Genomic DNA, 13,313 nt, shown 5'->3' with positions numbered 1-13,313 from the left:
CACTCTGTGTCTGTAATAAATATCCCCAATCTTTTTTTACTCAAAAATATCCTCTTGATACCCCTAGATACCCAAACCCAAACCCAACCCAACCCAACACCCTCCCCGACTCAACAAAATGCGCTTCACCTCCTCCGGACTCGTCGCTCTCGGCGCCGCAGCCCTCGTGTCGGGTCAAACAACCACGACGAGCACCGAAACTGGCTCCGTTTCCACCATCACCTCGGCGACGACCGTTTTCCCGTCTTCCACGACGACCACCGCCACGCCGGCTGTTACCAGTCTGTTGCCCCTTTCCTCCTTGCCCTTTTCTTCTCGGGTTTCGTTGCCCACTGTTGTTGTCACCATCTTCCCCACAAGATATGAGCTCGCTGTTGAGAGACCCAAGCTGACGGTAGAAAAACAATAGCGACCGCCTCTGTCGTCCCTACCAACGCGGCGGGTAGCAACGTTGCTGGGCTGGAGGGGCCTCTGGCGGGGCTGGTCGTGTTTGCTGTTATGGCTGTGGGGTTGGTGTGAATTCGAGGCAATGGTGGTGGTGGTCGTGATGGTAGTGAGATAGGGAAGGGATCGTCGTGGTGATGATAGCGGCAGCAGTAGTGACGGAAAGGGGTTGTAATGTATTGTACATAAGGACATGTGAAGGAATCAGATGTTGGAAGAATTTGTACCACAACCAATTCTCACTCCCAACACTTTTTCGTCATCACTTGAGTTCTCGAATTTTGCTGGACCAAGCTTGTTGTCACCGACCATATAACAAAAGCCTCGAAATTGTTCTGCTGGCCTCGCGGGTTTCGATCGGTGAAGTCTCCTCCGTTCGTTCGCTCGATCGCCCCTGTCACCTATCCACCAGCCCAAATCTCTCAGCTTTACTATCCTTCTGTTTTCCCAGCCCTCTAAGCAGAAACAGCCACCGCCTTCCCCCCCTCAACCCCCTTCCCTCCTCCCCCGGGCAAATCCTCCACCTCAAAAATAACCCTAATCATCAAGCTGCAACTCGGGCAGACAGCAATGTCCGCCCCGTCCTGCAAGTCGCAAAGCGCAATCTCAAACTTGTCGCCGCAAGGACACGGGTAGTGGTACGTCTGCAGCGCCTCGTCAAACGTCATGTCCTCGATCTCGACCTCGTCGTAGATGGAGAGCTGCTCGTCGTCGTCGGCCATTTTGTCTCCCTCGCTTTCGTCACGGTGAAAAGGTTGTTGTTGTTCTTGGGTCCTTTGGTTGCGGCAAACAAACAAAAAAAGTTTTGGAGGGGCAAAAAGATGATGACTTTGAAATACTAACCCCTGCCGCTTGGAATCGGTCTTGGCGCGGGGTAGACATTCTGTGGCATCTGATTGGATCCACCTCCCATCACAGCCAGCCCCACACAAATCACTTACATACAACCAACATTCACCATGGTAACCACAAGAAACGGGGCAGCAACTCAAAGGAAGAAAAAGACCAAACACGGATACATAAGGATATACACTTAACTACGCTACAGAAGGTAAAGTATACACTACAGAAAGAAATCCCCCAACAGTACCTCGACAGGCACAGATAGTACAAGATATAAAGAAAAGTGAAGAGACAATAAATTAAGCATTAAGGAAAAACGTGTGTTTAGAGAGAGAGTGATGTTGTCCAGCTAATGCAGCGCAAAAATGGCCAGCAGAACAGAGAATAGTGGTGGCGATGGAACGACATCTTGTTCCAACAAGAGAAAATGGGTAGAAAAGACAAAGGAAAAGGTATCACTCATCATCAAAGACAGCCAACCAACTGACATCCAACCAACCAAACAACCAACGAATCCTCCCTCTGCATCCGCCACTCCCCCCTCACTCCTTTCCCCATCAAGATCGCAACAAGATCCAAGAGAAAATCTCTCATCGGAACTACCCCAACTGCGAAATGTGCCTAAGACTGACTGGCAAGATAATTCGCAGCCTAAAAGAAAAGAAAGAAAACCTTTGGTCAGCCTCACGTCCTCACCCTCCTGCTCTGAGAAGAGAATCCATTCTTGGTCTTGCTGCTTACCCTCTCCAAATTGTAATCATACTTCTCCAGCGCCGCTAGCGCATCCGTCCGGGAGTACCCCATACTCGTGAGGTTCTTCAGGATCGGATCATCGTGCTCTCCCTCCTCCGTCAGCGCCCCCCCAGCAGCCGGCCTTGCCGGAGCCTCCTTGGCGTTTTCGTTGCCACTGGCCAGCGTCACTGACGATGCAGTGGGGGTCTCATCTAGACCGGCAAAAATGGCATCCCAGTCGTGGGCATCACCCTTGGCTTTGCCAGGGCCCGAAGCAGACGCGGGACCAGCCGTGCTGTTGGCGGCCGAAGTGGTCGATAGTGAGGCGAAGTCGAAGCTGCTCTCACCACCAAAGGCTCCGCTGGTGGCGGCCGAGTCGCTCTTGGGCTGGCTTGGCGGCGGGCTGCTGTCAAAGACGGGGTTGAAGTCGTCGAGACCGGACCGGGAGATGTTGGCAAAGTCATCGTCGGCGGAACCCTCCTTGGCATCCTCGAGACCCTCGAAATCGCCATCAAGATCGTCAAACGCACCCTTGGGCGCAGGAGCAGTCGCAGTGCTCGGGCGGTTGTTCGTTGCAGCGGCAGCAGGCTGGGCTGCGAGAGCTGAGCCAAAGATGTCGTCTACATTCGAGCTGGAGAGCTTGGTCAGGTTAGTGGACGAGGCCGTAGTGGCGGCGGCAGGTTTCTCGCTGCAAATAATGTCAGTCTCTGTGTAATAATGAAGGGTGGGCTGGAGCGAAAACGAGACTAAACGACGTTGGTCGTACCTCGCAGCTTGCTGCTCAGGAGCTGGGCTCTGGGAGGATCCCGCGGCCGCAGAAGCGTCTGGTGCAGACTTGGTGGTGATAGTTGGGGAGGCAGATCGAGACTCGATGCTCTTCTCGACCGGCTTGGTGGCCGGCGAAACAGGCGCAAAGTCATCGTCGAACCCGCCGCGCTCACTCTCACTGTCCGACTCGTCGTCACCCTCGAGTTCCGAGATGGGAGGGAACTCGTTGTTGAAGGTTGAGAATGCCTTGGTCGCATCCGCGCCGGACGAGGCGGGGGCGGCAGCCTTGGCCTGCTTGAAGCTGGCAAAGGCCGACTCAAAGTCCTCCTTGGCCTTTTGTTGGTCCACGGCGAAGGGGTCCACGTTACCACTGGTGGCGGGACGCTGGATCGTCTCTTCGGGAACAGAACCAAAGACGTTGGAAGGCTTATCCGAAGCGACCGAGGGGGCTCTTGGCCGGTCGGAGCCCGAGCCAGAGGCAAAGCTCTGTCCCGTCTTGAGAGCCTCAATAGGCGAAGCAGCCCTGATGGGTTGGGACTCCTGGTGAGTCTCGGGGCGGCTCAAGGCCGGCGAAGCCTGGCGGGAGGTGCTCAGGGAGTCGGTGGGTTCGGGAAATGGCAGAAAGGTAGAGTTGATCTGCCTAGGTTCCGGGACTGTAGGTGAGTCGGTCGCGACGGTGGCTTGGCGGCTAACATTAGGGCTGCTCGAGCCAGGTGTCGCAAACGATCCGCTGCCAGTAGAGGTTCCGGTGAATTGTGCTGGAATAGCACTGGCGGGCTGAGGGGGAGGGGTGCTCGTATCACGGACGTTCAGACTGGGCCCAAAGACATCATCGAAGCTCTGGTTGCTAAAGGACCGAATGGGGGGCGAGGCAAAAGCCCCGGTGATATCGGTGCTTCCCGTCCTCCGGAAGAATGGGTTATTAGCGCTCGTGGTGGAAAGGGCTGGGCTTCCGACCTGAGCCAAACCAGGCGAACTGCTGTTGGCCTGGCGGGCAAGCTCCTCGTTGCTCTTGGTGAGCTCCTCCACCTCCGTCTTCAGCTTATCCCGTTCACCCTCGTTGGTGGCGAGCTGCTTCTTGTTGATAGCGACAAGGCCCTTTTGCTGTCTGGCCTCGGACTTGAGCTTCTCGACCTGGGGCTTCAGCTGCGCAATCTCGGCATTCACTGCCCGGATCCGCTCCTTAAGGCTTGCGTTTTCCTGTTGATCCGCCTGCAGGGCCGCCACAACGGTTCGGTGCTGGTTCTGGATGTCTTGATAGCTAGCATCAATCATGGCAAACTCGGTCTGGAGCTTCTTGGTCTCATTCTTGGAGGCTGTAAGCTGCGTCTCGAGCGACCGGACATCCTGCGCTTCCTTCTCGTACATGGCGCGCAGCTGAGCCAGACGCTGCTCAAAATTCTTCTTCTGGATGCTGGACTGGCTGAGCTCATTCTGGGTAGCCGCACGTTGACCCTGCACATCCTGCACTTGCTTGGTCAAAGAACCAATCTGGTTGGACAGGTTGGCAAGCTCAGTAGTCTCGCTCGACAAGTTCTTGCTAACCTCGGGCTCGGCATCACCAAGCAGGTCGTCTTCAAAGGAGGGAGCAGGAGGTCTCATCGGGAGACTAGTCACGGAACCTGCAGCGGACGCATTGGAGCCACCGGTAGGCTGTGTGGTAAGGCCGCGGCCAAAGGAAGAGGACGGAACAAAAGGCTTGAATGTCGAGGTGTTGGGAGACGGTCTGGCTGGTGACGTAGGGGCAACAGGGCTCATGCTAGTAGCGAAGGGATCACCACCAGCCGATCCGCCTGTAGCCAAAGCCACCTGAGCTGGCGCTGGCGGCTGAGGATCATCCAGCCCAAACAAGTCTTCGAGCGCAGATGGCTTTGGCTGAGGTCGTGGGGGTGCGTCAAAAGCTGAAGCGCCGGTGGCTGTTGGGGGTCTAACAACCTGCGCCCGCATGCTCGGTGGGATGAGGTTGGCGGGGAGGGTGGTCGGCAAAGTATGGGCGCCTGGCTTGGTGCGTTGCTGTCGGATAAGATACATGGCGACGGCGAACTCGTCCCTGGTCAAGCGGCCCGCAGAGTTGATATCGGCCAGATCCCAAATCTGGGCCAGAGCATCCTCGGAAAGATTGGACTGACTGAAAAACCCGACAGCTTCTTCACCAGTAATGAATCCCTTCTTTGACTTGTCGAGCTCCTCGTACAGTTGATCAAACCGAGCCTTGTCCTGTGGAGTAACCAGCCAGTCTCCAGTCGTTTGCGCAACAATCGGGGGGCGGCCAAGGGGACTTCCGGTGCGCATCTGCTGCAAGGGCGCTGGGCCGGTGAGCTGTCGTGGGACGGCCGAGATGGGTGGTGTAGCCGTTGTGGGGGACTGTTGTCTGGGGATGCTTGCGCCAAGCGGTGCACGGCGAGTGGCCGCCTCGTAAAGGGCCGCAGGCAGGATGTTGGGCAAGCCGCGCAACGCGCCAGTCTTCATGGAAGAAAGCAAGTGCATGGCGATAACGAATTCGGTCAAGACGAGGGCGCCGCGCTGTTCGGTGTCGGCAAGCATCCAGATACGACCCAGGACCTCGTTGGGAAGACCAGACTTCTCAAAGATTTGCTTGGCCTGGTCTCCAGGAAGCATACCGCCAGCCTGAAGAGGCTGTCTCTCGAACAAGCCAGCATACTGGGCAACCTTCTCCGGAGTAAGCGGTGGGATGCGAATGGGACCTGGGGCGCCCGTGGCCTGGGCCTGAAGCGCGGGCGGCGGTGGAATAGGGGCAGGGGTCGGTGTGAAGCCATCGAATCGTGGAATAGGACCTTGCTGAAGAGCCAGCTCGGGAGTTGGTTCCCGGCCGGCCTGCGCATGCCCAATGAGCCTCAAGACGATGCCAAACCCAGCCGGGGTGAGGAAGCCTCTGTTTTCTTTATCCGCAATCTGCCAAATCTGTAGAAATATCACAAAACAAGAGTGTCAGCGTTTTTGGTGAGGTCACAATATCGGCTGGTGGGGATGCAGCCCCTGAAACACGAACCTCGCCCAAGATTCTCGAATCTAGCCTTGTCTTCTCAAAGAATTTGACAGCAACTTCTCCGGTGACAACTCCAACATTTTCTGTATCAGCTGCTCGGAACAGCTGGCCGTAGACTCGTTTCTCTTCCGGTGTGAGGTTGAGGTTCGGTGCCCCTAAAGCCATCATTTCCGGTTAGCCCGTGCCCCCGTTGCCCAAAAAGTCGCCGGTCTGTCTGCCACTGCTTTTTAAAACACGTACCGGCATCGGCGGCGGCGGCAGAAGATGATTCGGCCATGGTGAGAACCAGATGTGCCGTGTGTTGCGAAAAGAGACCAAATGTGTTTTTGCTCAATCGTCCTTCTTCGGTGGTGGTGGTGGTGGTGGCTAATGTCTGTTTCTCGTGCCTGGTCGAGTCGCTCGCTGGCAGTCACGGTTTCGTGTGAGGGAAAAGGAAATGCGTGTATTACAAGAGGGAAATGGACGAAAGAGACGCTCAGTAGGAATCAGAAAACAAAAGAACAAGAATCATGCGGGCCTAGCAGTGGACTATGGCATATGCGCATTCGTAGTTTGCGAGGTCGAGTCTGGTTGAGTGGGCGAGTGGGGGAAAATCAACCGTCCAGTCTGGTCTGGTCTGGCAACGTTCGTGAGGCTGGGATTGCGACTCCCCCAAGCTCCCTTGGGCAGCAGAGAGGAACCTGGAAGCCAAACAGCTAGCGGGAAAGTCCGCAGAGTGGGGATGCCTCGATCTGTCACAGCGCCTTGGCAGCAACCCAACCCTTGATTGGGTCCCAAGGGTCCAACCAGGCTCGTCCTGCCAGAGCTGCAGTAAACCCCCAAGCTCAACAGCCAACGGCAACTGCAGCAACGGTGCAGATGGCAGCTTGTTGCAGACAGTTGCAGACATAACCCCGTCTCCTCGCTAGTACAGGTCTCAGAAAGCAGACATGCGCGATAATTGAGCATCACTTGGAAAGTACCATTAAGGTGTGACACCAAATACTGTACTCCGGGGGATCTCTCCTATGTACACAGTCTGTCCCACTCCCCAAACAAAACAAAACAAAACAAGACAACATTATAATATCCCTCCAGGTATTCTGCTGTTCTCCATTAAAATTCACTATTCACTTTCCGTCTAACAAAATAAAATTCACTGGGTCCGCGCTTGCCAAGGAAGTATACCCATGAAAACGCAGAGAGCCTCTTTTCGCCAACGGGATATCGCAGGCCTAAAGGGGATGACTAAAAGGACTCGGTGCAACAACAACAACCCTTCGTCCAAGGTGATTCGCCCACAATCAAACATACCAAACTTTGCCACCACGGAGTATCCACACACGTAGCTTCCGTGCTTCCGCACTTAGTACTCGGCCTCGACATCCTCACCCTCCATCGAATCGGCAGCAACCTCCTCGTAATCGCGCTCAAGAGCAGCAAGATCCTCGCGAGCCTCCGAGAACTCACCCTCCTCCATACCCTCACCAACATACCAGTGGACGAAGGCGCGCTTGGAGTACATGAGATCGAACTTGTGAGAGAGAGCGGACCAGGCCTCGGCAATGGCGGTGGTGTTGGAAAGCATGCAGCTAGAGGCATAGTTAGCAAGTTGTAACAAAATAGAATACACAACAACCAGGGTATACATACACAGCACGGTTAACCTTGGCCAGATCGCCGTTGGGCACCTGGTGGGGGGGCTGGTAGCAGATACCAAGCTTGAAACCGGTAGGGCACCAGTCGACGAACTGGATGGTGCGCTTGGTCTTGAGGGTGGCAACGGCAGCGTGGGCGTCGTTGGGGACGACGTCACCGCGGTACAACAAGCAGGTAGCCATGTACTTGCCATTGCGGGGGTCACACTTGACCATCTGGTTATTGGGCTCGAAGCAAGACATGGTCATCTCCTGGACGCTGTTGGCCTCGTGGGCAGCCTTGGCGGCCGAGATGACGGGGGCATAAGCAACCAGAGGGAAGTGGATGCGGGGGTAGGGGACCAAGTTGGTCTGGAACTCGTTGAGATCGACGTTCAGGGAGCCATCGAAACGGAGCGAGGCGGTAATGGAAGAAACGACTGGAAGATATGTCAGCAGGTGTCAAAAAAGAATACGTCTGGTGCTCTGGAAAAACATACCCTGAGCAATGAGACGGTTCAGGTTCTCATAGTTGGGGCGCTCGAGACCAAGGTTGCGACGGCAGATATCGTAGATGGCCTCGTTGTCGACCATGAAGGAGCAGTCGGCGTGCTCAAGGGTAGTGTGGGTGGTGAGAATAGAGTTGTAGGGCTCAACAACAGAGGTAGCGGTCTGGGGGGCAGGATAGACGCAGAACTCGAGCTTTGACTTCTTGCCATAGTCAACCGAGAGGCGCTCCATCAACAGAGCACCGAAACCGGAACCGGTACCACCACCGAAGGAGTGGAAAACGAGGAAACCCTGAAGACCACTGCAGTTATCGGCCACGCGGCGGACCTTGTCGAGCACCTGATCAATAAGCTCCTTGCCGACAGTGTAGTGACCGCGGGCATAGTTGTTGGAGGCGTCCTCCTTTCCGGTAATCATGTGCTCGGGATGGAAGAGGCCACGGTAGGCACCAGTGCGGACCTCATCGACGACGTTGGGCTCGAGATCGCAGTAGATTGTCCGGGGAACATATTTGCCATTTCCTGCTTGGGCATACATCCGTCAGCTGGGCCAAAAGATATGAGGGCACACATCAAAGGTCCCAAGTACGCACCAGTCTCAGAGAAGAAAGTGCTGAAGCCATGGTCGGGGTCAGCAGCCTTGCGCTCCTCAGTGAGGTATCCATCGGGCTAATGATATGAACGGGTCAGTATCACAATATTCCGACCGCTAAAAATCGGGGACGAGAGCATACCTGGATGCCGTGCTCAAGGCAGTACAGCTACACATGTAAGGTCAGTAAAGTCCCTATTCCATCAAGCATATCGAATGTAGTGTTCATCGGTGCCGAGCAGAGGAGATCGAAAGTCATGATGTCGCCTGGTGTGTTGTCACGAGGCGAGGCAGCTCTGATGACGATGCGGGCAACCGGGGAGGAGGACGAGTCGAGAGAGGGGTGATGCTGTACATACCTCCCAGCAGGAGTTGGCGATCTGGCAACCGGCCTGGCCGACTATAGACAGAGAAAGTCAGTATCAACACAAAAGTCGTCCAAAAGGGTGGTGTTGAGTCGGTGGCATGCGCCGATATCGAGGTGCCCCCAACCGATGCGGTGAGGCCAAAGACGCGCGCCACGCCGAGAAAAAAAAAAGGAGCTTCAGGTCGGGGCAAAAAAAACATACCGTTCAAGCTGATAATCTCACGCATCTTGACTTGGTAGCAGAAGTACTCTTTGCTGCAAAAAAAAGAGAAAGGTGCAATATGAATATAGCCTGTCAGCAAAACCAAAGACACCAGCTGGGTCACAAGACAACAACAACAACGGGCGGGTTTGGCTGGAGAAGTGGAAATTTGAAGGTTGGTCGTTCTTCGGAAGCCTGAAGGTCGAACTTGGGTGACAGTGGTGGGGAAATTTGATTGTTGACAGAAGCGTTCCCCGAAGCAGGCAAGCGCGCTTCCTCTCCTTGCCCGTGCTTTATCAGCCAGTCACTGCCGTGCACTGAGCAGACCACAGAAAGCACCCCCCAAAACACCGCTGGTTGTGATCACTCATGGGCCCGAGCGTCATGTCTGTCCAATCCAGTGCGGTCTGCTGCCCGGCTGGCTGGGTCCGGGATGCCGGCAGTCTCGCCGTCTGAGCCCCGACTTGCTTCACTCCCTACAGATACCCAACCAGTTTATGTCTGTACCTTACAGACATCCGACCTACATACATATATGTCCTATACAGCATACATCACAGCAAGCCTCACCCCAAGGGACATGGAAGAGATGGCTGGACAGTGAAAGAGCGGGCCTCCTGACGGTGACATGGTCCAGATTGATAGGCCAATCTCAATTTGGGAGGGATCCATATTTTTGCCAGCAACATCTGATGGCCAAGAGACCCACTGGAATACCAGTCAGTGCCAGTGCAACACTCATTCATTCGTTGCCGCACTGAACTGTCACAGCCTGTTGTCATAAAGTAATAATGCTTGCTGATTAATAAAAAAACAGAGAGTTTGTAATAGGATAAACACAATAATCCCATGCCATGAATTCCAACATGACAACGACATACAAACACCCTCATATCCAACAACTCAAGGTATCATTCCCAGCATATCCAAAGTCACCCTCCCAAAAAGGACCTCTGCAGATTCCTAGCATGCTCCGAGCTCATAGCATCCAGCTTGACCGCCACCAAACAACACTCTACCGCCGCCTTCCCATTCTTGACCCCTTGAATCCTCAGCCGCCACTGCCCAGTCCGCACAATCCATTCCTCCAGTCCGCCATTCATATCCACCCTCCTCCTCTTCCTCGAAAACGGCTGTGAGGCCGGAACAGACAGCAGTAACGCCGAGGGCGAGTTCTGTTCACCACCGCCACTCACACCACCCAGTCCCCCAGCCGATGACGGCACCGAGCTATTCCCCGCCTCTTCCAAGCTCCAGGCTCTTCCGTCCAGCGTGACGCTTGCCTCGGGATCCATCACAACCCTTACCAAATCCTCGCTAAGCGGTGTGTTCCCCGGCGTAGCTGGTTGGCTGCTCGCACCCCCTTGTGCCATTAGCAACCCGAGGGGCTGTGTTGTGGGCGGTAAGTTGAGCTTGGTAGAGATGACCTCGAAAAGTTTCGCCACGCGAGTCTTGACTTCCCCAAAGAACTCGGCTCGGATCGATCCATTCGGTCCAAACTGTAGCCTGGTGCTCTCATCGCCAATCTCGAGCACTAGCTCGTAAGATTTCTCGTCGACGAACGGGCGGGCGTAGTTGACCCATCCGGCGGCTGGATCGAGTGCGGTGGGCTCGGAAGCTACCGTGATACCGCTTTTGAGTATGTCCCTGAGCCGAAGAACAATTTCGTGTCGTCTACGTGACAGGTTGTAGGATATCTGATGCGGGATCAGACGCTGCTCGAGCCCTTTGAAGTTGAAATACCGGCAATCTCGGAGTAGCTCTGCGCGATGGCCTTCATCGCGAATATTGACCGGGTATCCTCGGAGAAGGTTGAGTAGCTCGGCAAAAATATCCCCGTTACGTGTTGGGATCGCAGGGGGCACAATCGATGGTGGCCGAAGAAGCCCTTCTCTGTCCAAGCCAGGAAAGAGCTCGTCTGGTGAGGAAAAGAAGACAGCAAAGCCCAGCGAGAAAAAGTTGGGTGAGTTCCCTGGGTCATTGAATAGCTCTCGTGGTATTGCAAACTGGCGCTCTCCAATAGTAGTAAAGATGCTCTCCTCGTACAACTGGGACATCAACTTGGGGACTAGCAAGACACAGCGTTAGCCCAACATGTCTTCGGCCTTGCAGCAAGTAGCAATAGCAGCGTTGTCTCACGTCTGTAAAACTGTGCATCGGCAAACAATCGCACAAAGTGCGTTGCATCTCGCGGTTTCACATGATACCCCTGAAGGTGTAGAGCAATATCTTTAAACGTGTCTGGGTCACGATCGATGGACAGGGTCCGGATGGCGTTGGAAATGTCTTCTCCATTTTCTTCGGCCTGTTTTAGCTGACACAGAAAGTATTGGGAAAAGTACGACGGCGCTGTTCATGTCAGTCAATTTGTGCTCATTCCCTCCACCCACTCAGATGATATACATACCATCGGATGATAGCGATGCGCCCGATAGTTTGAAGAGCTCAGACCCTATCTGTATGGGGAAGACGCGCTCGTGAGGGAGGATTTTGGGAATGTGGCTGATAAGCTGGGTGGTGGAAAGTGGTTGAGAGGAGGATGGCTGCGAGATGCCCATATGGCCATTTGTTGCTGGTGCTGCGTGAGCGTTCAGCTGGTCGCCGGCCGGTCTGGCCATGAAGCCGAGTGAGATCCGGTTCCTAGCTCTCAGTGGTTTCGGGATAAACAGACGATGGTAACACGGCGGAGTTCATCGATTGGCGGCGCATTCATTCATCCATCCATCCATTCATTCATTCATTGCATTCGAAAGGAAAGAAAAAGAGACACAGTAAAGGCGCCTTCTCAGCACCATGATAAAATACAGGCTGGTTACATCAGTTTGTCAGAGGAGGCTCAGCAATTGGAAATATTGAAGCCTTAAATGTCAGCAGGATGATGACAGGGGTGTGCTTCGAAAGCGTTCCCGTTTCTCTTTTTTTCGCTTGGGAGGCTTCCGCTTCTGTTGCCGGATGCGTGGCTCGCGGCGCAGGGTGGCTCGTGCCCTTCGTCTCTTCCGCACTCGCGACGTTTCACAAAAAGGAGCTCGGGCCGCATCACCAGGGAGCTTCCTTTTCCGCAAGACAGATGGGAGGCACAGCTGCTGTGTCGGTTGTGGAAAAGTCTGATGTGCATTGGCTGCCGCGAGATTGGAGACCTCTGTTCTGTGATAGCAATTAGTACTACAGCCAATGAGATGGCGAGTGGCATCAAAGTTTCTAATTTCACCGATGCTCATATAACTCGTTCGATGAAGGCTCCATTCAGCCTCGTGGGTTAAACGGCAATGCCATGCTGCTTCACCTCAACATGCGTGACTTTCAAGTCGTTTCTTCACCTCAGGACGTCAAGTTTATGAATATGGATAGAGCACGCAGAAATCAGTGTCTTTCTCAAGACCACAACTACTCCAACCGCTCAACATAAGCAAGTCTATGGTCTAAACAATTTAACAAGACAAATAGACCCGTTACAATGTTGTCACCGAGTTAGCAGTGGAGTCATATTTACCTCTCCTCGTGAGCCTTGAACTGGGTAGGTATCTAACTAACACAAGTCCCAACCCTGAAATACCTAATCCGTTTTCAAAACACATGCCCATCAACCGTTGTTTCCAGTTGAGCATCACTCTCATACCTCCACTCTTTGGTAGTCCTCGACCAGGTAACCTCAGATGAATCCATTGAACTGTATTTAGTTCGGGCCGAGGGGTCCACCGCCCCTTCCCGACTCACCTCCGCTCCTTCTGCCAAAAAGACGTTGACCACGCCTGCCATGTTAGCACCAAAGATAACCAAAAAGAAGCGAATCAGTATCAGCTGCGCAATCCGAGATTCGAACTCGGGTCCCTCGCTTGTCCAAGAGCGAGATGGGAAGCGAGTATTCTAACCACTGAACTAATCGCGCTGTCCTTGTGTTGTTGTTGTTGAGGTTGGGTGTGGAGATATGCGTTGTATAAGGGCCGCAGGTAGTCTTTATCAAACGGAGTAATGGTTGCATGGTTGCACAGCATATTGAGTGTGATAGCTCTAGGTATATAGATATCACAATCTGACAGCTATCAAGATCGGGGCCAAGGTCACTTAAATCCGTTTGTTCCAAAAGAACCTACATGTGAAGCCATCTCATCAAACCCACCTGACCACGGAGAACCGCCTGACCACGGAAAACCGCAGAGTGAGGCTTGGTTTGCGACTGAACATAAAATGGAATTTCGTCATGACTGGCCATCTCAGCAGATAAAAATAGCATTG

General features: G+C 54.0%; 6 protein-coding genes and 1 non-coding gene across 7 annotated transcripts; 1 reads left to right on the top strand and 6 right to left on the bottom strand.

Moving 5' to 3' along the window:
• Positions 1-118: 118 nt before the first annotated feature.
• QC761_310245 (uncharacterized protein) lies at positions 119-674 on the top strand (the record flags this gene model as incomplete). The annotated part of the gene is made up of 2 exons (XM_062878168.1): positions 119-281; positions 410-674. The coding sequence occupies 2 exons, from the start codon at positions 119-121 to the stop codon at positions 517-519; spliced, it is 273 nt and encodes a 90-aa protein (XP_062734011.1). The 3' UTR covers positions 520-674.
• Positions 675-899: 225 nt separating this feature from the next.
• On the bottom strand, positions 900-1,166 carry DPH3 (Diphthamide biosynthesis protein 3; the record flags this gene model as incomplete). Its single annotated transcript, XM_062878167.1, has 1 exon — positions 900-1,166. The coding sequence occupies one exon, from the start codon at positions 1,164-1,166 to the stop codon at positions 900-902; it is 267 nt and encodes an 88-aa protein (XP_062734010.1).
• Positions 1,167-1,908: 742 nt separating this feature from the next.
• On the bottom strand, positions 1,909-6,071 carry QC761_310230 (uncharacterized protein; the record flags this gene model as incomplete). Its single annotated transcript, XM_062878166.1, has 5 exons — positions 1,909-1,938; positions 2,029-2,707; positions 2,786-5,709; positions 5,798-5,949; positions 6,035-6,071. 5 exons carry the CDS (start codon positions 6,069-6,071, stop codon positions 1,909-1,911), a joined length of 3,822 nt encoding a protein of 1,273 aa, XP_062734009.1.
• Positions 6,072-7,139: 1,068 nt separating this feature from the next.
• Positions 7,140-8,457, bottom strand: TUB1_2 (alpha-tubulin; the record flags this gene model as incomplete). Its single annotated transcript, XM_062872548.1, has 3 exons — positions 7,140-7,365; positions 7,427-7,850; positions 7,911-8,457. The coding sequence occupies 3 exons, from the start codon at positions 8,455-8,457 to the stop codon at positions 7,140-7,142; spliced, it is 1,197 nt and encodes a 398-aa protein (XP_062734008.1).
• Positions 8,458-8,680: 223 nt separating this feature from the next.
• TUB1_1 (alpha-tubulin) lies at positions 8,681-9,448 on the bottom strand (the record flags this gene model as incomplete). Its single annotated transcript, XM_062872547.1, is given in 3 exon segments — positions 8,681-8,860; positions 8,871-8,911; positions 9,081-9,448. 3 exon segments carry the CDS (start codon positions 9,103-9,105, stop codon positions 8,681-8,683), a joined length of 246 nt encoding a protein of 81 aa, XP_062734007.1. The 5' UTR covers positions 9,106-9,448.
• A 356-nt stretch (positions 9,449-9,804) lies between these two features.
• On the bottom strand, positions 9,805-12,111 carry QC761_310210 (uncharacterized protein). The gene is made up of 3 exons (XM_062878165.1): positions 11,488-12,111; positions 11,220-11,429; positions 9,805-11,148 (listed from the first exon to the last, which is right to left on the bottom strand). Exons 1-3 carry the CDS (start codon positions 11,696-11,698, stop codon positions 10,013-10,015), a joined length of 1,557 nt encoding a protein of 518 aa, XP_062734006.1. The 5' UTR covers positions 11,699-12,111; the 3' UTR covers positions 9,805-10,012.
• Positions 12,112-12,879: 768 nt separating this feature from the next.
• QC761_0058810 lies at positions 12,880-12,966 on the bottom strand. The gene has a single exon. It is a non-coding gene; the product is annotated as a tRNA-Gly (tRNA).
• Between the last annotated feature and the right edge of the window lie 347 nt (positions 12,967-13,313).

This window comes from Podospora bellae-mahoneyi, chromosome 3 (assembly GCF_035222275.1).
Source record: "Podospora bellae-mahoneyi strain CBS 112042 chromosome 3, whole genome shotgun sequence".
NCBI classification, from domain to species: Eukaryota; Fungi; Ascomycota; class Sordariomycetes; order Sordariales; family Podosporaceae; genus Podospora; species Podospora bellae-mahoneyi.
The sequence above is the reverse complement of the archived record's forward strand: the minus strand, read 5'-3'. Positions and strand labels throughout refer to the sequence as shown.

Excerpts from the sequence above, each read along its gene's own strand:
- QC761_310210 (XM_062878165.1), bottom strand. The coding sequence starts at position 11,698 with ATGGCCAGACCGGCCGGCGACCAGCTGAACGCTCACGCAGCACCAGCA. Across the intron at positions 11,430-11,487 it reads CGCATCGCTATCATCCGATG|CGCCGTCGTACTTTTCCCAA; the intron begins GTATGTATATCA and ends TGACATGAACAG. Across the intron at positions 11,149-11,219 it reads CGATGCACAGTTTTACAGAC|TCCCCAAGTTGATGTCCCAG; the intron begins GTGAGACAACGC and ends GTGTCTTGCTAG.